Below are 23,230 nucleotides of genomic sequence, written 5' to 3'. Positions count from 1 at the left end.
AAAAGATCCCCTTCTGACATCACAAGGGGAGCCAAATTTATTTTTACATGCTTGCAGAGAATGTTACACATGGAACAAGACCCAATTACACATGGAAGATTTTCATGATATGTCCCCTTTAAAACTGTTGTGCATTTTTGAAAATTGCAATACTGGGCTTAAATCCTCAGGTAAGTGTTATAATAAAAATGTTATGGGGTTAGTTCAACACCAAAAATAAAATGTTGTCATTTTTTTATCACCATTGTGTCATTCTATACAAATATTGTGTTACTTTTTCTTATACATCTTCAAGAAAAATTGCCAATTGAAAGTCCAATAAGAGAAAGTATAGTCCATACAAGATTTATGAGGATTTATAGATTTAAGTTGTTATTCGCTCAATGATCATCCACCCTCTCACCATATATTGTAGCTGCATTATTGGTCTTGTATGTTTCATATACATGGGCACTACAATGTCTTTTTTTGGAGTGGACAGGACAAATAATCATCTATTTTCAAATCTATTGTATGAAGACGAGCTTGGACATTCTATAAAATATCTACATTTGTATTATGTACAAAATAATATGGGTACAGACATGCAGGTGAACAAAGAAAAACAGCATTTTCACTTTTAGAAACTATAATTTCAATTCCTCTCATATGAAAAAAATCTGTAGTATAGTTTAGTACTTACTATAGTAAAGTGTAGTTAAATTCCTAGATACTATAGTGTTTTACTACAGTAATTGTTAAAGTATCTTACAGTATTTACCATAATTTATTAATTTACTTAATGTAATACTACAGAATACTATTGTATTATACACTATGTGTAATAACTGTTATAAAATATGTAAACCTACTACAGTATTTTTTATGTAGGATATATAGGTTGGAATTATCCGATTTTCTTTAATCATTATAGTTCAGTGAACATTGAAATCTGATAAGCATTCATAATGTTTCCATTTTTAACACATAAGTTACTATCATGTTACCAATCACAAGCAGTGACCAAGTCAGCCCAATGCGCATGAGCGCCCTCTGTACTTTCAGTAAGGAACTACAACACTAAACTGTGTGAGTCGCTGGGGCTCTCTGCCTGTGTGTCTGGACGCAGCCAATCTGAATCCCGTGACGAGGAGAGAGGCAGGGTCCCAATATTTAACACACAGGGCACTGATACATCTACACCTGTCACTGACTGCTTCCCATGAAGAGCAACTACAACAGCACTTTATCTCTTCTAAACCCGAGAATGAGGAGTTCATGGCACAGGACTGCTGATCCGACATCCGCGCTGCTCTCGTGAACTCAAACGGCGATTATTTTTACCGGGACATTTACAAGATTCGCCTGCGTTTTGCGCAAACGCGCGTGGAGAGATGGACGGAAAGGATGCGCTCTGTTATGGACTGAACCTGTGACGATGCGACCACGCGTCTGATTTCCACCAGAATTATCTCAACTATGCCGACAAGAAATATTTCTTGATCCGTAAGGACGCACCGGGGGATGCAAGGAAGATTTTGTACCTATTACGCATGGATCTCCCATCATAAGAAGGATTATTATAGGCTACTGGAAATGACAGTAGATATTTACCACAAGCACCTTTAAATATCTATTATTATAGTGATTCCTATTGTCGCACTTTTAATATTAAACCTTTTAAACATCACTTAAATACATTTAGTTTATCACTATGAAGACGATCCTCTTACGCAAATTTCGCGTGCTGATTTTATTGGTGTTTCTCGTCGCATGCACCATGCACATCATGATAGACCTGTTACCCAAACTGGAGAAACGCGCGGTCGGATCGAGCACCGGCGCTGGAGCGGGAGGCGGCTGCTCGTGCCCACACAGTCCGGTCGAGGAGCCTCGAGCCTGGGCCATGCCGCGCTCGGAGCCTAAGAAACACTCTTTAAGACTACTGCAGGATTTCAGCAACGAGCCCAACTCGAATCTGAGCTCGCCGGAGAAGGTGACAGAGAGAGCCGAGGCTGTGAAGAGACTGAAGCAGGGCTCAAACACTCGAGCTTTGATGAAGGATACAGTGAATGGACAGAAGAGAGCTGTCCAGGGTTCCTCCAGACTCAAACAGCTTCATGCGCATCCTCTTTATAACACCGAACTGCCACATTTATCCGACGATGACACCTTATTTAACCTCAACACTGAAATCAAATTTTACCACAAACCTGCAGATCCACAAGAATGGCAAGTATTGCTTTGAAACAGAGTCCTAATTCTTTGCACTTATAAAGTGATAAGATAGAAAAAGCATTGAGCAGGACACTTAGTAGCCTATAGCAAGAACTATACTTTATAATAGCAGATACTAACAGTAATTTTGCAACGACAGATCTGACATGTGGTTATATATAAAGTTTAAATCCCAATTATTTGCATTGTGTGTTTAAATACTATTATTTCTCATATCTCATTTTTACCTTTGGGTTCTTTGTCAAACTTTAACACTTTCATTTTTAGTAAGTGATGGTTTTTTGTACCCAGGTCTGGAAATGGCAAATTCACTGAGAGTACTCTAGTTTGGATAGGGAGGGGGATTTAGATTACTTCTTAGATGGGTTTACAATGGCATAACATTACAATAATTTATGTTTCAAGTATTTAAGCCATAAACTTAACTATGTAAGCCATAAACTTAACAATAAGTGTAAATATTTTGATATTTAGTTAACAAATATTGAAAAAATCTTAAATGAAATCGATACATTAGTCATATTGTGCCACTGTGACAAGCTTGATGATGCATTATAAAATAATAGATGCAATAAAAACACATAATGGGGAGTTGTTTTAAATGCTATTAAGTTGTTTAAATATAATTCCTTTTCAATTCCACAAATTTCTAACCAATTTGAGGTGAAACTTTGCCCCCCCAAAAAAATCACTTCCTGGACTCTGCCCCCTCATTTCCAGCCCTGCTTGTACCCCAAACCAGGTCTCCAAGACCGTGAAGTCCTGTACCACTTTAAACCATGATGACTAAATAAATACACGTAGATGTAAAGTAACAATTTACCCCAATTGTCTGCATTGCATGTCAAATCATAAATACTCGTTAAAAAAAATTGGGCTCTTTTTATCCCAGCATGGGGTCAAAAAGGGACAAACCCAGCTGTTAAGTTAAATTATCCCTGAAAATATTTAGCTTTGACCCAACAGTGGGTTAAAAAACAGCATAGGTTAAAGAGATAGTTCATCCAAAAATTAAAATTATGTCATCATTTTCTCATCCTCACCTGTATGAATTTCGTTTTCTGATGAACACAAAATAAGATATTTTGATAAATGATGGTAAGCACTCATTTTTTAAAGGTCTTGGTCTCGTCTTGGACTCGACCGCATTTTTACTCGTTCTCGTCTCAGTCTCAGACAAAGAGGACTCGGAATTTTATTTCAAGACCGGTCAAGACCACAACTGATGGCACATCACAAATCTATTTTTTATCATTCATTTTATGCAGTTTATTCAGGTTTGGCATATGATGTTGGCATTGTTTAAGCATTGTTTACATTTCTCCCAATGACAATTTTTTAAATTTTATTACTAAAAACACCTGCATTGTGTTAAGTGGATGGCAAGCCAAGGAAAAATTGGATTTCAGCTCTTTACAGTCCCTCCAGAAAAACGCGATTGTGCGATCGCGCGATTTATTGCATAATCAGCCAAAGTCCGCATATTTATGCGGGGCTGCATTTTTTCAAATACGACACACTTTCGCCGCATTAATAACATATTTCCACGCACAAAATATGCGGGGCTTGCATGATTTCATAATCTCCGCATTTTCGTAGCAAAAATCACATATATATAAGCAGAAAGTTGAAAAATGTTACTTCCCAAAAGCGCAGCCGTGTCCATTATTGCCATGGGAACGTTATGAAGTGACGTGATTATGTAACGTGAACATCATAGCAGCTTTTGCAAGTTTCCGCAGTTTTTGCAAGTTCCGCAATTCCCGCAATTCCATCGCATAAATTGCATAAATATCCCGCATATTCCATCGCATTTTTTAAGAAAACGTGCCGCAAAATCGAGGATTTTTGCCCGCAACAATCACAAAAAAACTCCGCGTTTTTCTGGAAGGACTGTCTTTAGTGTTTATTCACTTTTATTTGCTTATAGACAAAGTCCCACATATCTACAATGCCTTTGATTATTTTATCAACTTCTCTGATGGCACACACGCACGCACGCACGCACGCACGCACGCACACACACACACACACACACACACACACACACACACACACACACACACACACACACACACACACACACACACACAATCATGCATATTCCACATCTTATCATAAGTGTTTTAAAGCAGTGACTTGCTGTCTTGGTCTTAACTTAGTCTCGGCCTGTCTTGGTCTTGTCTCGGTCTCGGCCTGTCTCGGTCTTGGTCATGACTTGGTCTCGATTTAGGTGGTCCTGACTACAACACTAGTAACCATAGTAGGAAAAACAAATACAATGAAATTAAATGGGTATCATCAACTGGGAGCTTACCCTCATTTCTCAAAATATCTTCTTTTGTGTTTATCAGAAAAAAAAGAAATTCATAGGTTTGTAACAACATGAGGATGAGAAAATTTTCATTTTTGAAAACAACCCATTGTGTGGGGTTTATCGCTTGTTATTGAAAATAACCCAGCATATGTACGTTTCAAGTGTAAATGGTTACATACACAACCTTACACAGTACAACATTAAAAAACAAAAAAATAAAGCACAGATTTTCCTCAGGAAACCGAGAATAGAAGAACTAAACTTAAACACAGAAGTGTGTATTTTTAAAAACAGGACACGTGACGGGAAAAAAACATGCAAGTGGGTACTTTAATTTAAGATTCCCGACTCATCGTGACTCATGTTGAGTGTTAAAAGCTTTGCTGTTAAAAGTCATCTTTGCTCCTGTAGTGTGATGTGTTGTTTTTCTTTGAGCTGTCAGAGGCATTAAGCCGAAGAGGTTTTGTTGGTGTCATGGCTTTAGTTGATCCTGCATCATGTCTTTCTCTTCGTCATTCGGCCAGCATTCGCATCCTCCTGGGATATTTCAGGGATAGCTTATACGCTCTATGCCTGTTATCCATGCCTGAATTAACTAAACATCGCTTTAAACCATGCCTGAATGATCCGAATAAACCTAAACATGAATACTCTCAGTTTTAACACTTTGAAATCCTTGTCAACCATTACGCTTTTTGTCGTCGTTGTGTTGTGGAAAGGTCACGGGCCAGAGGGAATTGACAGGACGTTTAGCTTAAGTGATGTATTCGGTCGTTCACACTGCCATCGTAGTGTTTTCTGTGCATGGCTCGGTCCAGCAGACACATCCAAACAAGTTAACCCTTATATGTGTTCTTCAAGCATCTCCATCTGCTGCACTTCACAATCATCAAACATTAGTATATTAGCAAATTCAATAAGATCAAAATGCGTTTTATGACAAGAGAACACATAATACTGTTTATATTTTGCCTCAGTTCATTTATTGTACCAATGCTAGACTAATTTTATCCTCATGTGGCCATGTGGTTTCTTCTTGTCCGGCAGCATGTAAGCTGAACACTGCTAGTTGTGACTCATGCCCTCGCTGTCCTTTACTTACAGGCAGAACGAAGGCAACGAGGAAGATGAGTACAGTCCGGCAGGAGAGGCCGCAGCTGACTCATATCCCAACTGGCTCCGTTTCCACATCGGGATTAACCGCTACGAGCTCTACTCCAGACACAACCCCGTCATTGAGTCTCTGCTGAAAGACCTGACCTCTCAGAAGATCACCAGCGTAGGTGAGTTTGTCCACTGAAGATGGAGAAGACCTGCTCCTGTTTTAATGTCATAGCCCGACTGAAGGCACTAGACTGTGCTTTCATCACAAAAGCAATTATTGCCAAGTGCTTTAGAGCCATTATGGGAATGGCACGAGCCAACTAGGTCAGCGATGTGCGGTGTGTAATTTTGGCTGAATAACAATGAAGTTTCGGGGCTGGAGGGCCTATAGTGGATGTGTGTGCACTGTTAGCGCCTGTGTGTTTTTGTGACGGCTATTGAAAGCTAATTTACTTAAGGATGTTTGCCGAGTTTTTGTGTTGGATGCACAAACCATATTGATCTGCTTGATTACTAACAATATAAGTTTAGCGGGTATGATTCATATTAAATAATTATATACTGTATATCTTTAAAGGGCACATATTATGCAATTTTTTAATATAAGCCTCAGGTGTGCCCAGGATGCATCTGTGAAGTTTTACCTCAAAATACCCTGTCTGTCAGTCAGTGGCTGTGGGCGGGGCTTTATTGGTGTGACCTCACATCTTATGGGTGTGTTCTTATGGGAACGATGCTTCTAACGACAGGCGAAGAGCTTGTCGTTCCAACGACACAAGTTAGCGATGCAGTTTGCGAATGTTCGTTTGAACAATGGTTTCGGGAAACACCAAATCGTTAAACGATGTTAGTAACGATAGAACTTACGATGTTCGTTGGCTAACGATGCTTTTGGGAAACGCACCATTGGACTTAGCTACTATTTAAGGCCTGTTCTGGTTAAGTCAGTTTATTTTGATTGCATTTTTATTTTCTGTTATTTTTCAGACAATTTATTGCGTTTACTTCTTATGAAGAATTTTCAGTTTTTGAAAGATATATTCATTAAATAATGACTTTTAAATATGCGTTATGTGTATTAATATTTACTGCCAGGTAAACCTTACAAAAGATTTCATTTTTAATAATCACAAAAATTATTTCATGAACAAACAACAAATTATGAGAATTAAAAGTCAATAAAACAAACAATTAATCATCATAACCGCCAAAGCTCTAAACAAGCAATTAATCGTCACAATTTATTAGACAATTAACCGTCAGCCAAAGGCCATAATCGTGACAGTAATATGTCCAGCGATGCGAGAAAGTTACGAAAAGTTGAATTTTATGCAAATGATAAGCGATTTTCGGCAGCGACTACCAGCGAAGCAGTGGAGTTCACGTCATCCTTCTCTAGTCAGTTTCTGGAGTGGACTGTACTCATTTGTTCTTGACAACAAGATTTAGAAACGCCTCATTAAAAAGGACGGGCACCACACAACAAGAAAGTTGCGAGGATTGAGGCAATGGGGTGGAGGAGGGATGCTGCAAAAATGGGACGGAGGTAAGAGGAAGCTTTAAATAGAGACCTCTTTGTGCTGATTGGTTGGATTACATGACCATGCTCTTCCCGAGCTTAGTTAAATTAACTTCAATAGTGTCGAAACACCTTGTAAAAGTGGATTTTGCATAATAGGTGCCCTGATTTAGATACCAAGAAATGTACTCCTCAGTACCAGCGCCTATACTGGCTGTCAGCTTAATTTAGGCTAAATTACAAAATCACGCAGTTGCAAAAATCGCATACCTTGAATACATCTGAAATTAAACAACTGATGCCTTCCTGAGGTTTATAATTAAAGGTTAAGCATGTCTCTACACTGACAGTTTGCCTCGATTTTTTGTTATTTAGTCCCTACGTTGCGCATTTTAATGCAAGTGCCATGTATTTTATTTCTAAGCTCTGTGTGGTCTCCAGAAAGAGATCAACATAGAGGTGCACATGCACTCAATCCATTGATTGTTTTTTTTGTAGGTATAATCTTGGCAGAAGTTATGCACACACATCCTCTTGTTCCCTGTGGATGATGTGATTGACAATAACTCTTCTTCCATTAGTCTCTGAAAGCCCACCTCAAGATCTCATGTGACCTTTCCACTACTGTGCACATCAATCAGCATTATCTGCATTATAAAACACACAGTCTTTACTCCAGAGACTCTAGCCACTATACATCTAAAGTGATTCTGTTATAGTCAAGAGTGTTTTTATGGATGAATTAATCCGATGACGTTGATTTACACCAAGCAAAGTCAATGGTCAGGAAATGGTTCAGAATTAAACATACTCGCTTTGTAAAGTGTGGCTCAACACTTTGAAAGAAATCTTTGTGTGAGGTACTTTTAGTTCTATTAAAATTAATTAAGGTTATAAATTTAGTACTTTGTAAATTAATTTGTGTGTGAAAGCAGCGCTATGAAAGATTAACACTAATTCAGCATTTGGCCTTATTTATTTATTTAATTAAGCAAACAGAGAAGTCCTGTTTGATTTTGAAACAAATCATAAGTATCTTTATTTTATTATTTTGTTTTATTTTTGTATTTTAAAGTAATAAACTAAAGGCCTTTGGCAGAATGGATCAATTTCAGCTCAAACTATTGAGATCAATAAGACTTTACTGCAGCAGTTGCCCCTTCAGGAAAATATCATACTGAATTGTTCAGCATAAAATCATTTGATATGATTAATCAGCCTGCCAAAATAAAAATAATCTTATCACAGTTTTGTGAATTTTCTTATGGTTTCATGAACTGGACTGGACTGTGTTGATTTAACTCTTAAATGCGGGTTGCATGATCTCTAAAAGCCAATTTTGACATTTGAAATCAGCTAAACAAACACGCCCCTACCCCAATAGAATCTGGACCTTCTTTTAATAGACCCGCCCCACACATACGTAACCCAGGCATTGATGTCGGTTAGTAGACACGCCCCTTACTGCTGATTGGCTACAAGCATGTTTTGGTACTCGGTCCGACTCCCTTTTCCAAAGTGTTTTTCAAAAATCATGCACTACGCATTTAAGGCCGAAGTATTGTCCACATTTTGCACGTATGCGTATACAATTTTCACCATCAGTAATTTTTTGAAAACACGCATACATTGTACGTGAAGGTTGCGCATGCGCATACAGGAATGTAGTATTTAGCCGAAAAGATGCTGTGCATTTCACCAATGGGTGTATGTTTGCATACACTTAAAGGTGCCGTAGAATGTAAAACTGTATTTACCTAAGAATAGATAAATAATACAAGCTTTGTATATGTTAATGACCTATTAAACATGTTTGTTTCCTCCTTTTTATGTAAACCTTGTGCATGCAAAAGACAGCTGGGAAACAGGCCAACTGTGAGTGGCGATGTACGCCCCCAACATTAAATTACACATTAGATAAAGTACAGTGTTGTTACAATGCTAAAAACATAGCTGTGACTGTTGAGTTAGCACTATATGTTTGCGTTTAAGTTCTGCTATTGACGTTACAGTTACGTTTTGCAGGTCCATACTTAAATAACAAAAACAAAATTACCACTCAGAAATGTCCATTAACAACCTCCAAACAATTGATTATTCCTCAAATTCTGTATTTTTATTTGATACAGACTCACACATAAGATCTGTTTACACACACAGAGAGCTACTGAAGGAGCTGCTCTGTAAAAATAGCCAATCAGAGCAGAGCTCAACATTATTATTCATGACCCTTTCAAATAAGGTAATAATAGACCATTGCATTTTAAAAGCAAATCCTAGGGTTGTAAATGGACATGTAAATTTGTCTCTGGATCATTTTTGCACTTAAAGAGCACCTATTATGAGATACACGTTTTTAAACATCCTTTTGTGTGTAAGTGTGTATTAGTACATGCTAACGATATTCAAAAAGTACATACCTCAAAGAAAACGATGACGCGAGTTATCGTCTCTAACGTTCGAGGACTACAAAAAACACTCGGATTGTAGGCAACAGTTTACTTCCTGGGATTGGTGACGTAGATAAGACCAACATTATCATAGTTCAGCCCTCTCTGCTTGGCTTGGGTACGCCCTCAAAGACGGGGGTGGAGAGCGCTGAGTCGGAAGAGAGCTAAAATGGCGGAGGTTGGGAGTCCCTGCTTTGACCCTGTTTGCAAACTCTTGTTTCATTGTTTAAGCGATTAAATCTCTCGAGTAGACGCTGTCTCTTTAGATGCAAGGGCAAAATAGCACTTTATGGACTAACACAGAGGACATCATGTTTAATACGGTTCCGGAAAAATCCAGTCAGAAGTTGTTCACGGAGTTTTCACAATAACTGCTTCTCATGAACCAAAGCTGCGCGACGTCTCCTCCTGAAAGTTGGATTACCGTGCACTTCTGGATCACAGGCTGTAAGTATTCATGTTTATTATTTGCCTTTACTGTAAGTTACGTTACCTGTAACCGGAGCTTAACATTATGTGCTTGTAGAGCTCAGATATATATCTATGTGTAGAGCTAAGCTTGCAAGCTAATTGTTTTGTGTTGTAATAATGTATTTCATAAACAACGTACCATATTTACACACGTGTGTGTTGAATTATGCAGACTATCGTTTTTATCGATGTTTATTTAGACGTGTTTACAAACTTGCTAAGCTGTTCCAGCTAAACTGTTACCGGTAAAGTTTGTTCTCATGATCAAACTCAAGAAACTCGAAGTACAGATGATTTGTTTAACGTGATATGTATTTTACTGTTGTTTTTACTTTAAGCTTTCTTAGATTTTGAAACGAAGTAAACACGTAATGTGTGTTGCTAATGTTGGGCCATGTAACATGTAATACATTAACGTTTTAATGAATAGTCTAACGATTTATAATCGTTGTACTCTATTGTTATAATATGTCTTTTTGACTGAATACATGTTTGTTTTATTTGTGTATATCCTAGATTCGCAGCTGGACACATCCTTCTACACTGTATGCAAACATGCAACATCATTACACACAGTACAAGGCATATGAGGAGCAAAGGTGTGTAACACATATGATGTATTTAGCTAGTGAAACCACTACCAGTCTTAAATGTATAACTGATGATGACAAAGTTTTTTTTCTCTGCATAATCATAGGAACCCAGGCAGTAGCATCGTTTCACAATGTTTCAATCACCATCATCAGTGGATGCCTTTGCCGTCCGTAGCCTGAGATTTCAGATTTGCAGCAAAAAATGTGACTTTCCCATTTATTGGAATGCTGTGCAGGTATTTAGGTATTTTAGTAACTGTGTTAAATAAAGTAAAGTAGTATTTACTTTTAGAATAAATGAATTGCATATTTATATTTTTACAGGTTGTACCTTGCAGCCATCCATTACAATGTCACCAAGCCATAACAAAAGCAGGAGAGGGAAAGTACAAGGCTATGTTCCCAAAACACACAAGTGACATACTGTAAGCAGTAATGTTTTATTTCAAATACATTCATAATTAAAAACTTAATGTATGAAGCAGGGAAATAAATTATCAAAACAAAAGATTTATTGACTGCAATATTTGTACAGTTATGTGGATGATGTGATCAGGCTTGTGTTTGATGAGGTATTTGAAGATAAGCTGAAGGAAACCCCGATTCCAATGGACCTGGCATCACAGTTTGAGAGACCTTCAAAGGAGGACGTGGTTGCATGCCATCTTCAGTGCAGGGGTCGTCGGAAGCCAACATTCCGATCAGGAAGCTCCAAGCATATCTGGAGAACAACACACGACAGGATGATAACCCTAAAGTGTCGTCTTAGATAGCACCAGCTGACAAAGCTTTGATATGCCATTTATCTGAATAGATAGCTGTAAGAAGTGAATTGAACAATTTTTGAGAGAAGAGCACAATATGGTTACTAAAGTATGTTTATTTGTATATTGTTTAACAGTTAAATATATATTTGTAATAAATAAACTTTTGACTGACTACTATATTTTCTTTAAAGTTACATCTTTTGTTCTTTTGGGTACTTTGTTACTATAATAATACTTTAGTGTTATTGGTTTAAAAATGTAATAAAACTTACTCTAGTCCTGCGCCTCAAAGGCTTATAGTCGGTACAATAAATGTTCTGTGTGTAGGGATTTAGACAATTTGTGCAAAACCTGGATGATGAATCACGCAGGTAAGAGGCCCTGGAACCTGTTGCATTCTCCTTAAAACCTAATAAGTAAAAACATAGCACAGTAAAATAGTATGTAAGCAGTATTTTATAATGAAGTTTACTATAGTAAAATAATGTAGAAATTACCAAGTGAAATCGTTTTATAATCATTTCAACAAATTCTTTCTATGTGCTACATTTGGTGTTTCCATATAGTTTGCACAGTAATAGAGTATGTAAACAGTCTTTTATAATACATTTTACTATAGTAAAATAATGTAGAAATTACCAAGTGAAATCGTTTTATAATCATTTCAACAAATACTTTCTATGTGCTACATTTGGTGTTTCCATATAGTTTGCACAGTAATAGAGTATGTAAACAGTCTTTTATAATACATTTTACTATAGTAAAATAATGTAGAAATTACCAAGTGAAATCGTTTTATAATCATTTCAACAAATACTTTCTATGTGCTACATTTGGTGTTTCCATATAGTTATGTAGTACGTTATAATTACCTTTTGGATGTCTTTGCAACACATTTTCGTCTTCGTTTAGCATTCTGGCAGAGCTAAGGACACCTAAAAAAGTTAAATCCAATCGCATTCATTGACGGAGATCGTTTATATCGTAACGGCCTTCTGAACTCTCTGGATCGAGCTCGAAGTGGTAAGGCAGTACAGACACCATCGTTTATAGAGAAATATAACGCTTGTTTACGTTGCCTCTGAGGCTGTGACTCTCTCAGTCAGAACCGGTGTGTCAACCCACACGTAGTCAGGGGCGTAACCTTTCAAACACACGACGAACCCAGCTGACCAATAACAGTTGAGTAGTCATCTGACCAATCCGATTACACTAGACATTTTGGGAGGCGGAGACAGGAACTAAACCGAGCGTTTTTCAGACAGTGGGAAATCGGTGAGGTATGTAAGCAATTTATTCACCTTATTTTTCACGACAACAAGGGCGGCGCCATTTCGCTCATTTTGTCAACGTTCTTCCGGCCGCATAGACGATGAGCAGCTGAGGCAGTGACTGAAGGCGACGCGTTAAGCTTAAAAAGCTCACTCGAGCGCCTTTATGTTTCTTTCTTACCAATTTTAAGCAAACCGAGGAACACCCTTATCCCAAGTAATGGTTCGACTACGATGTTCCGGAAACTTTAAACCACGCCGGCTGTTGAAAAGGTGGCCAGTTTCAGGTAAGCTGTCTTAGCTAACTTTGTGCTCGTTCGCCTAAAGTTAGATTTGTGAAGTCCGTTCTACAAATACACTTAAGATCAGTAACGTTAGTTTATAAAATGCAACTATTTGAATGGTTTTAATTGTCCACCTATATTTTTATATTTACGATAGTACAACGAGATATTATAGTACATTGCATTCTTACAGTAGCCCACGTGATTCCTACAAGTTACTGAGATTTCAGATGCTAGAATGTCAGTTTATTTCTCATTTAGATATATTGATAATGACCTATTAAACAACGTATTATTTAACACTGAAGTTAAAGGTTGTGTGTATAATGTTACTGTCTCTATTTAATGCATCTCTCTCTTACACACTGTTCTGTTTAAGTATGGGTGCCATTTATATATTAATTCTCATGATGCAAGTTTATTTTAAATACTAACATAACATATGGTTATATTGTTTTCACAGATGCATTGATGTGTAGTGATGCAGTGGACAACTGTGAGGATGATACAATCAACATGTTCCTAAACTGTGATGCAGAAACACAATGGGAGGATCCATCCGTCTCTGACCACAACTACACTTTAAAATCACAACTCAACCTGAAGCAACCTACATCTGATATGGGAAAACAATGGTGCAGTTTCCCTGACAGGGCTTATGCTGGTCCCAGGCTAAAATGCATATTTGAGCTACAATAATTTAAAAACACCTTTTACTGACATACATCAACATATATGAGTGCCATTGTTTTGTCACAAGATGCGCACCAGTCTTGTTTTTTTGTAGGGTTTGTTTGTAAAAACTAAAATGTCCTAATATAATTAAATCCTAGTCCTGTAAACCCTGTCCGAGAAACTGCTTCAATGTGTTGAGCTGGCACAAATGTACATATCTCTGCTGAGAAACAACCATCTTTGTCAGCTTTACACAGGGTTGATATTGCATCCATTACACAGTCACCAAGCACTTTACCAGTACATACACCAACAGCTTCCAGATAAACACTTGGGATCAGCTCCTGATGACTCCGATAAAGCTGTGTCTTAATTTATTGCAGGGTGGTCTTGCTTTACCTGTTGTAAAGTTACATTAAACCTTCATATGTGATCAGATGTCATGCAGTGATATTAAACATTTACAGTGTGATCAGATGTTGTGCATTTATATTAAACATTTACAGTGTGATCAGATGTTGTGTATTTATATTAAACCTTTACAATGTGATCAGATGTTGTGCAGTTATATTAAACATTCACAGTGTGATCAGATGTTGTGCATTTATATTAAACCTTTACAATGTGATCAGATGTTGTGCATTTATATTAAACCTTTACAATGTGATCAGATGTTGTTCATTTATATTAAACCTTTACAATTTGATCAGATGTTGTGCAGTTTTATTAAACATTTACTATGTTATCAGATGTAACCTGCCATGCAGTTATATAAACCTTTACAGTGTGATCAGATATTATATGTAAGTAATTTCTTAAACCATATGTGAGCTTTAGATTCCACTTAAAAGGATTTAAGTCTCCTGATTTGAAGGAATAAGTGTTGACAAGTTTGCAAATGAATTCTATCATGGTACCACATAAAAACGAAATAGTTATTGGACTGGCTAAGGTGCACATTTGCTTTAAAAAAGACGAAATCACTGTGTAAATATTGGTAGGCATAAGTACTTTAATAATTTCCAATGCTGATCCATCAACTCCTGACAGGACGAGGTAATATGTCCCATAGGTTACTTGCCGCGGCCGCTTCATATCGTCTAACCACGAGACGATTGATGGGACGATATAAGACTAACCGAGCGTCTTATGAAGTTTTCTCCGTGCTCCTAATTTAAAACATTAACAGCAGTAGCGATATTTGTCATTTGGCTAAAGTTATAGTGAACTACAAACAATCTTCTAACCCCCAAACTAACCACCGAATGCACTGTGCCATATTAGCAGCGGAAGTCGGTTGACAAAATGCGGAAGAGCGAAGAATTAAAAAGGGGCGTGGCGGAATAAGGTGAATAAGACTCACAATGCATTAGTTCAAGTTTTAATAACATGTATGTACTATGGGATACTGCATTTACGTGCTAACGTGCCAATTTATTAGCATAATTGGTGCTCTTTAATAAAGCCACAAACCGTCTATATAGATATCAGAGAACAATTTAACAGATTATTTCAATCCATTCATTGGCACCTTTACAAAACAGACTATACTCTACGCTTTAGGAGTGGTTTTCTGGACAGGGTTTATGGGTTTATTTATATTATGAGTTTTTACAAACATACTTTTGGAAAATCTTTACTAGTGCATCTTACGACAACACATTGGCACTATTATATTTTAAGAAATGTCATTGCATGCTGTTTTAAGTTAAGACATCTCAAACATGCATTATAGTCTGGGTCTAACCTTAAGTCATGTCTGGGAAACCGCCCATTATAGTGGGGAAAGGAATGTACAGTACAACTTATATCTGGCACAACCTGTCCCGATATAAGCCAGGAGAAACATGCCCTAACAACAGACAGTAGTGTGTTTTTGGAGGTTTATGTGGTTTGTAATAAACATGATTGTCGTCAGCAAGTAAAGCTGTCAAAGACTTTAATATGATTTACTTGTACCCTAGGGAGTGGCTGTATTTGTGATGAAACACTCTTAAAGGGCTAGTTCACTTGCTATTAACAATTCTGTTGTCATATGTGACCCTGTCTGTGTAAACCCAGCCAAACACCGAAACATGTCATCATACATAATGTAAAGATCATTTAGTGAAAATATAAACTTGATATCTTTAATATTGACTGAGATCAAAGATTGAAATCAATTTGAATCAAAACTTTGATGCTCTTAATCTCATCATTAGATTACAGTATGAGACTAGTCTTGTTTTCACAGACAATGTCACATTATCTTTTCCAAACACAATTTTTGTTACTGATGCTTTTCAACATGTTTCAGCGTGACTTTTTTATTTTCATGATATGGTCCCTCAGAATATCTGTGGATTTTCAAAATGTCCAGACATGTATACCATGAATCACTTTACTTCAGTGGCAGGCCGTGCATTTCACACCTAGGCCTTCAGTGGTGTCCTATCTGAATTAATCCATCTCGTAATACCATCATTATGATGGCACAGCAATAAAAACACATTAAAAGTTAAATTGCAAAGTAAAATAGAAATTATTTTATTTTACACCTCAAGTAATAACAGTCAATTTTTACTTTATTATAAAAAAGATACTATAAAAAGAGACGCATTAAATAATATACAGAATCCTGTTTAAAAGGTATCTTTGCAAAAAAAAATCAACCATGGCGTCAATATTTGACGACACTTGACCATGCGTCAATATGTTGACGCGGAGGGTATACCTTTCGCGTCATTTTTTGACGAACTGGGGACTTCAATACTATTAAGTCCGTTGCATTCTCTTTCCTATTTTCTTACCATTTTCGCGTCGATTTAGGGTTAAATTTACATAATGACATCCCTACCCAAACCTAACCCTAACCCCAACGCCAGGTGACAACTGTTTAATTTCGCGTACCTAATAGTATTGAAGTCCCCAGTTCGTCAAAAAATGACGCGAAAGGTATACCCTCCGCGTCAACATATTGACGCATGGTCAGGTGTCGTCGAGTGTTGGCGCCGTGGGGTGAGACTGTGTTGAAGAAATCGCATAAATGGTTCTTGAAAAAGCTTACCAACTATTTTGAAGAATCAAAAGTATAACAAATTACTTTGTTGACAGACTTTTATTCAAAGATAATGGAAAGCACTTTTTCAAAGGTTTATTATAACAGTGGTTCTCAAACTGGGGGCCGCGAGATGGTGCCAGGGGGGCCCCAGTTTTATGAGATTTTATAGAATACATACATTTATCATGAATTATGTGTAATTAAACCAAAAAAATATAAGGCTACTAACCAACAGCACTATTTTATGTTTTGTTTTGTCATAAATTTTCTTTGGGGGGGGGCGCGAAGAAATGCACTGTACACACTGTACACCGCACGCTGAAAAAGTTTGAGAACCATAGCATTATAAAATAGTGATATTCACAAAATTAACATTTTACAAATATTATTTGCTTACTAAATAAAATGCATTAAACTCAACAAATTAGCATGTGGATTATTTGTAAACAAAATCCATCCTCTTTTCTTTCCTCAAGAAAACGTTGATCACTTTATTGTACAACATGATGTCCTTTTCTATTTTTGGCATAAGTTTTAATTCATTTTAGGCCGAAGCAGATGACACAGGAATAATCACCGCCAAACATGTCAATGCGTACAGCTGCCAGATTTTTATGATGAAAAAATCAAGGATTTCAACAAGATTTTTACCTTTAAAATCAGTCGGGGCATACATTACAGTCAGTTCTGTGTGACTCTGCATTCAGCTGGAGGACGTTGTATTCGGTATGTTTCCCAAACATTCCCAGTATGTTTGAAACTGCTGAAGGTCAATCCAATCAAATGATGTGAAAAACGCTGACGAAATTGTAAGCCTTCTAGACGGCCCTGGTAACGCCAACTCGAAATCTGATTGGTTAATGCAATGATTTCATTGCCATTTATCTTAAACTGAAGGCGCCAGCACTGTTTGTTCTGAAGCCGCTAGCTGAAATATGATTGGATAAATGCTCTATCATAAATATACACTACTGAAAGCAGCGCAACCAAGGAAAAAGCTACGAAATAAAGATAGTAGACTATTATGGGATTGATTAATACACATTCATGACAAATATGAAGAGTTTGGTTCCAAAATAAGATTTTCCTCCATTTTTTTAATTTTTCAAAAATCTTGTTTTTTGATGTGCATTCAAATTAATATCAATCAAAATGCGTTTGTTTTGATTTAAGCCTTCATAACAAATAAAATACAGCTAAGTAGCACAATAAAACACAATAAAAACATGTTAACATGTTTTGACAAAAATGTTAAAAACTGAGATATCTCGTTTTGGAACCAAACTCTTCATATATTAAGATGTAAATCAGTGATTCATATAGTGTTTAGGCCAGCAGAGAAGGCTTTGCTGACCCTGACGGCCCACCACCGCTTTACTTATATTCCACCCTTGACACTTTGCCTATATCAGATGGTTGGTTGCTTATGTAAGCATGTAATTCTGCACTCATGATCTGAGACCTGATGACACAAAGACTTGTTTTTTCACACCCTTCACTGATATTGCACATGAATGCTGGATATTTACATTGATTTGATTTCTCTTTCGTTTTTTTATAAACTTTCAATGATGCATTTATTTTGTTTGCTTTACAGCTATGAAGTCCGGTGGCACCCAATTGAAGCTTATCATGTCTTTCCAAAACTACGGACAAGCCCTGTTCAAGCCCATGAAGTAAGTGACACTGCTGTCTATGGTTATCATTACAGCGGGGGTGTGATGAATAACCAGTTTTTCTTCTGCATACCTGCACTGCCAGTGTACTAAATAGGTGTGGCACAAAGCCTTTATTGTCTCAACAACAACTATATGGGTTGTATATTTTGAATGTGTGTATAAAGCTAGATTTGTTCATATGTCCTTGTCTTTGATTAAAAAAAAACACAGATATATTTAAAGTGGTTTTACCCCTAATTATTGAAAATTGGGGGGCGTTTACACTACAAAGTTTTCAAACTAAAGTTTTAAGTTTTTATGCATTTTGGCTGATACATACATGAAGGAGAAACTTTTCAGGTTTTTACTACATCATTGTGTGTAAACATATTCTTAGATAGTCTGCCCTCTTGAGGAGTTATAGCAAACAGTGTTTGGATGACAGCAGTGAGATTCACAGCACCTGCGTGATCTTTGGTGGTGCGTCACTCAATCTGGTTTAAGCAAACATTGCTCGGCTTATCCACTTAATTAAAAAAGACACTTTTATAGCTCTCAGGGATATTATTCAGCAGAAGTCGTATAACTGAAAAAAACAGGGCGGTACAATGGCGTGTTTCTGCCGTATTGCATCTGTTGAAACAACCTTGCCAGGGCTACCTGACTCATTTATGATCAAATAATTGCTATGGGACGCTTGATTGCTTCCGCCCAGAGGAAGCCACATCTCTGTTTTCTTTGATTATTCTTTGTCGATGGCATCTGTGGTTTCTTAGTCATGCTTGATGGGTAGAAAGACATACAAATGCATTTATTACGGAGCATCGGTGCCTTAGGTACATATGCAGTTTACACACTAAACAAGGTGCCTTATTTATAAGGATTTATATAGGATGAATTAGTGCTGGTATGGTTGTAGTCTAAGCTAGTCTAAACTACATACATCATGACGCTTTTCTATTGCATAGTACGACTATGCTCGGCATGACTCGACTCAACTTGCTTTACTTTGGCTCAGTTTGCTTTTCCAATGCAGTTTAGTACCTCTTATAGTTAACTTATTGTTATACTCGCCTCGCCTCTACTGCCATGACATCATCGTAATACAACGTGATACAAAGAAATGCTCATTACGGGAGCAATGGATGTGGATGTTTTTCACTGCTAAAAATACAAGAGTTTGGGAGCTCGTACAACAAAGCGCAGATGCAGATATCACAAATTTTACTTGACACTGCACAAGGGTTAACGAATCTTGCATGTAGCAGTGATGGAGGTAGTGACGATTCTGTCGGATCAGTAAGCCGCGGGATGATGTCAGGTTTTTTTTACGCTGCTAACAATATCTATATAGCCTACCTTCTACAAACATGAATAATATTAACATTACTATACATCGTTTAGAAGGTCTACGGGTTTAGCATCAATGTATGGTCTCTGTTTTGAGATACAGATGCTCTAGCATCATAAATGTAGTATTTTGTTACAGAAGTCGAGATGACAACATGCAAAATATAAACGGGACTTCTTACCTTTGTGTTGATATAACGATCGAACAAATCGAATTCAGTCTGTTTCAGATGTGTGAAAACCGTCTTATATAATGCATCCAATGACCATTTTTGTCCACAAATGCGTATATTCCGTGAAATATAGATATATTGTCCATTGTTTACATCAGATTTCACATGAACATCTTCTAATACAATATAATATACAATCTGAGGACTATTTACGTCGTAACGTTATGTCGTGTATATGAGATTACACTCGCGTTTAAACCCGCGTTCAAACTTTGTTTTAAAAATTAAGCGGGACTATAATACATAATATCCAAACAGCGCTGTCAAATACCGTGACGTCATCTGACTCGCTTGTTCCTCCAATGACTTAATGGAAAATATTGATAGACAGAATGTGTAGCCAATTAGAAAACAAATCCAACGATCTTTGTGTGACGTTTTATTTCCTGGTGTGGAAACGGCATTTTATACGCTAACATAAGGATAAATACTAATAAGAACGAACGTGTATGCATGTAAACAAAAGAATTTTATTTTGGGGCTGACTGGCACTTAGAAAAGGCACTAGTCTTACAAAAACCCTTCCAAGAACCTCATTTTTGACCTCAAACGTGAAACATATCTTCTTCAGACTTGTGGCTTTGGCTTCATTGCATTTCTAGGTTTCACAAACATATTTATTATTAAGATTTTTGGAACCTCATTCGAGGTGGTACTATGGTATTAATGGTACTAATGTACCAGGTACTAGGAACTCTACACAATGCAACCCTCCCCAAAAGAGAGCTGTACCATGCAGTGGGAAAGCAGAAGAAAGCTAAAGGGGCCATATGGTGCTAGAAAGAACATTAGTTTTGGTGTAATGCAATGTGTTTACTCCGTTTAAGGTAAAAACAATCTCATACTGTACATTATTGTTGCTCCTTTATGTCCCACTTTTCTGAAATGTATCGATATTTACTTAGCACATCTTCTAAAAAGTGCCATATGATCTGATTGGCCATCTATGCATTTCTGTCACGGCTAGTCCGTGTCATGTTTTGTGTATTGCACTGATCCGTCTCACCTGGACTCTCATTGACTCATTAAGCCAATACACCACACCTGTCTTATGTTTAATTGTCTTTGTATTTATATGCCTTGTTTCTGTCACTCCGGTTGCCGGTAGATTGTCATTGTCATTACTACCCTGTCTGTTCCCCGTGTCACATTTTGGATGTTCCTGTGTTTGCTACCTGTTCGTCATTTTACTTCTCGTGTTTTTGGTTTCCTATTTTATCATTAAATGTTATTTATTTTGTGAACTCTGCGTATGCGTCCTACTTCCCTACCCTGTCGTGACAGAATCTACCGGCCAGCACTGGACGCAGCGGTTTCACGGAGGGCGGCTCCCCCAGGAGTTTTGTCGAGGGGGAGTAGTGACATCGGGGTGTATTCCCCATCAGCCCCGATGTCTCTTGGGGACCACCGTGAGCGATCGCTCGCTCCCGCGAGCATGCGGGAGGAGGATCGGCCCAGGCGGTCCCCCAACGGTTGAGTCGTCGTCGACGGTCCCTCGGAGGACCACCATCCTGCTCGCAGGGGGATCCGGAACGGACCACGCCCGATCATTTCCCCGGGGTGGCTACCGAGAGAGGGTCTCCGTTTCCGCGAGGGGATGGGAGATGACTACCGGGGGCAGCTGATCGTCGACGATTCCCAGGAGGGGGGTAATTCGTCTGCCTCGGTTCTCGGAGCGATCGCTCCGGTTCTCCTGGCGCAGTCCGGCCAACCGTTCCTGTTGGTCTCGTCCCGGCGGATGCCGGCTTCGCCAGGGTCCCCAAGCCCTCCACCCCTCCCTTGGACTCTTGCTACCAGACTTTGTTTTTGTTTTGTGTTTATTTGAGTGTCTGGTAGCCACTCGTAGAGGGAGGGGTTATGTCACGGCTAGTCCGTGTCATGTTTTGTGTATTGCACTGATCCGTCTCACCTGGACTCTCATTGACTCATTAAGCCAATACACCACACCTGTCTTATGTTTAATTGTCTTTGTATTTATATGCCTTGTTTCTGTCACTCCGGTTGCCGGTAGATTGTCATTGTCATTACTACCCTGTCTGTTCCCCGTGTCACATTTTGGATGTTCCTGTGTTTGCTACCTGTTCGTCATTTTACTCCTCGTGTTTTTGGTTTCCTATTTTATCATTAAATGTTATTTATTTCATGTGAACTCTGCGTATGCGTCCTACTTCCCTACCCTGTCGTGACAATTTCGTTTTGATAGCCCAAATACCTCATGTGACGGAGAAGTTACAACCCTTACCAAAATACCGTCTCCATGACATGGCCCTGGCAGCAACAATACTTTGGGCGATGTTGTGCAAATCTTCCCACACACTGACGTAGATATGCGGGGTGTGTTTAAATGAGGCATTTTTGGAAGGCATGGATGAGCTTTCATTTTTAGAAAGAATATCTCTTTAGGTTTGAGACTTTAATCTTTGCAACTTTTTTTAACACTCCAAAGACCAAGGAAAAGATAAAATTGCATCATATGACCCCTTCAAAAGGCCGACAGAAGTTAAAAAGCCTAGTGTGAATGCCAGCATCTGATGTTTGCTACATAGGTAGGACTTTGGAAAGAAAGACGTATGTTATAATATATTGGCAATGGCTTGCCGCCTCCTTGCATGTTTTTCAAGCTGAGATGTTATTTATAGTCATTTAATTAGATTTGTCACACACAGTAACACATTTAAGATAGCGCTTGACTTTACATCAGCGTTAAGCTCGTGACAAAGCCTGAGAAAGTTATCACACTTGGTTTATGATTTAAGCGTGATCCTCCCACAAGAGTGCATTGTCATCTGATAAAACATAATCCATCTTTCATGTACTGCTGAGATTATATAAGTCATCTATATACAATGTTTGGCAATAACTAATAATCTTCTAGACTGTCTGACAAAGAGTGCTTTATTTACACTGAGGTGTTAAGCTGTGCCATTGGTGAAACTTGGCATTGCTTTATTGGTTTGCGCTTTGAGTAATAACAGTTAATAGCATAGTTTACTCTTAAACTAACATTCAGTCATCATTTATGCATGCTTGTGTCGCATCAAACCCATTGGACTTTCTTGTTTTCCTGTAAAACACAAAAGAAAAAATGCCTTTACAATGAGAACAAATGTTGACAATGAATTCAATGTTTTGCTTTCAATGCACAAACACCTATGTGAAGAAATGACAAAAAATTCAATTTCCTGTGAATTATCACTATAAAAAAGCAAATACCACGTGCTAAGCTTGATGGATGACCTCGAATCATCTATCCGTCATATCATAGCCTGACATGAATAGCC

The 23,230-nt window shown here is 37.9% G+C and overlaps 1 protein-coding gene and 3 long non-coding RNA genes across 6 annotated transcripts in view; 3 read left to right on the top strand and 1 right to left on the bottom strand.

The window, feature by feature from the left end:
* The first annotated feature begins 1,074 nt into the window (after positions 1 to 1,074).
* Positions 1,075 to 23,230, top strand: part of fam20ca (FAM20C golgi associated secretory pathway kinase a) — a 91,763-nt gene continuing 69,607 nt past the window's right edge. For both annotated transcript variants that reach the window (XR_012359076.1, XM_055184431.2), the window contains exons 1-3: positions 1,075 to 2,215; positions 5,643 to 5,817; positions 18,306 to 18,384. Coding sequence is in view for 1 of the 2 variants with exons in the window: in XM_055184431.2 (XP_055040406.1) it covers positions 1,694 to 2,215; positions 5,643 to 5,817; positions 18,306 to 18,384 (776 nt within the window). In the remaining variant the exon portion in view is untranslated. The remainder of the gene's footprint in view (positions 2,216 to 5,642; positions 5,818 to 18,305; positions 18,385 to 23,230) is intronic.
* On the top strand, positions 9,753 to 11,615 carry LOC129455006 (uncharacterized). Of its 2 annotated transcripts, XR_012359078.1 has the most exons (5): positions 9,753 to 10,054; positions 10,595 to 10,677; positions 10,776 to 10,907; positions 10,996 to 11,096; positions 11,207 to 11,615. It is a non-coding gene; the product is annotated as an uncharacterized lncRNA (long non-coding RNA). The 2 variants fall into 2 exon arrangements; XR_012359077.1 differs by having other exon boundaries at positions 10,996 to 11,615.
* LOC129455007 (uncharacterized) lies at positions 11,093 to 12,729 on the bottom strand. The gene is made up of 3 exons (XR_012359079.1): positions 12,311 to 12,729; positions 11,711 to 11,847; positions 11,093 to 11,392 (listed from the first exon to the last, which is right to left on the bottom strand). It is a non-coding gene; the product is annotated as an uncharacterized lncRNA (long non-coding RNA).
* On the top strand, positions 12,735 to 14,374 carry LOC141350966 (uncharacterized). Its single transcript, XR_012359080.1, has 2 exons — positions 12,735 to 12,996; positions 13,457 to 14,374. It is a non-coding gene; the product is annotated as an uncharacterized lncRNA (long non-coding RNA).

The sequence above is a fragment of the Misgurnus anguillicaudatus genome, chromosome 19, assembly GCF_027580225.2.
Source record: "Misgurnus anguillicaudatus chromosome 19, ASM2758022v2, whole genome shotgun sequence".
NCBI classification, from domain to species: Eukaryota; Metazoa; Chordata; class Actinopteri; order Cypriniformes; family Cobitidae; genus Misgurnus; species Misgurnus anguillicaudatus.
This window is presented reverse-complemented; position numbering and strand designations above follow the sequence as displayed.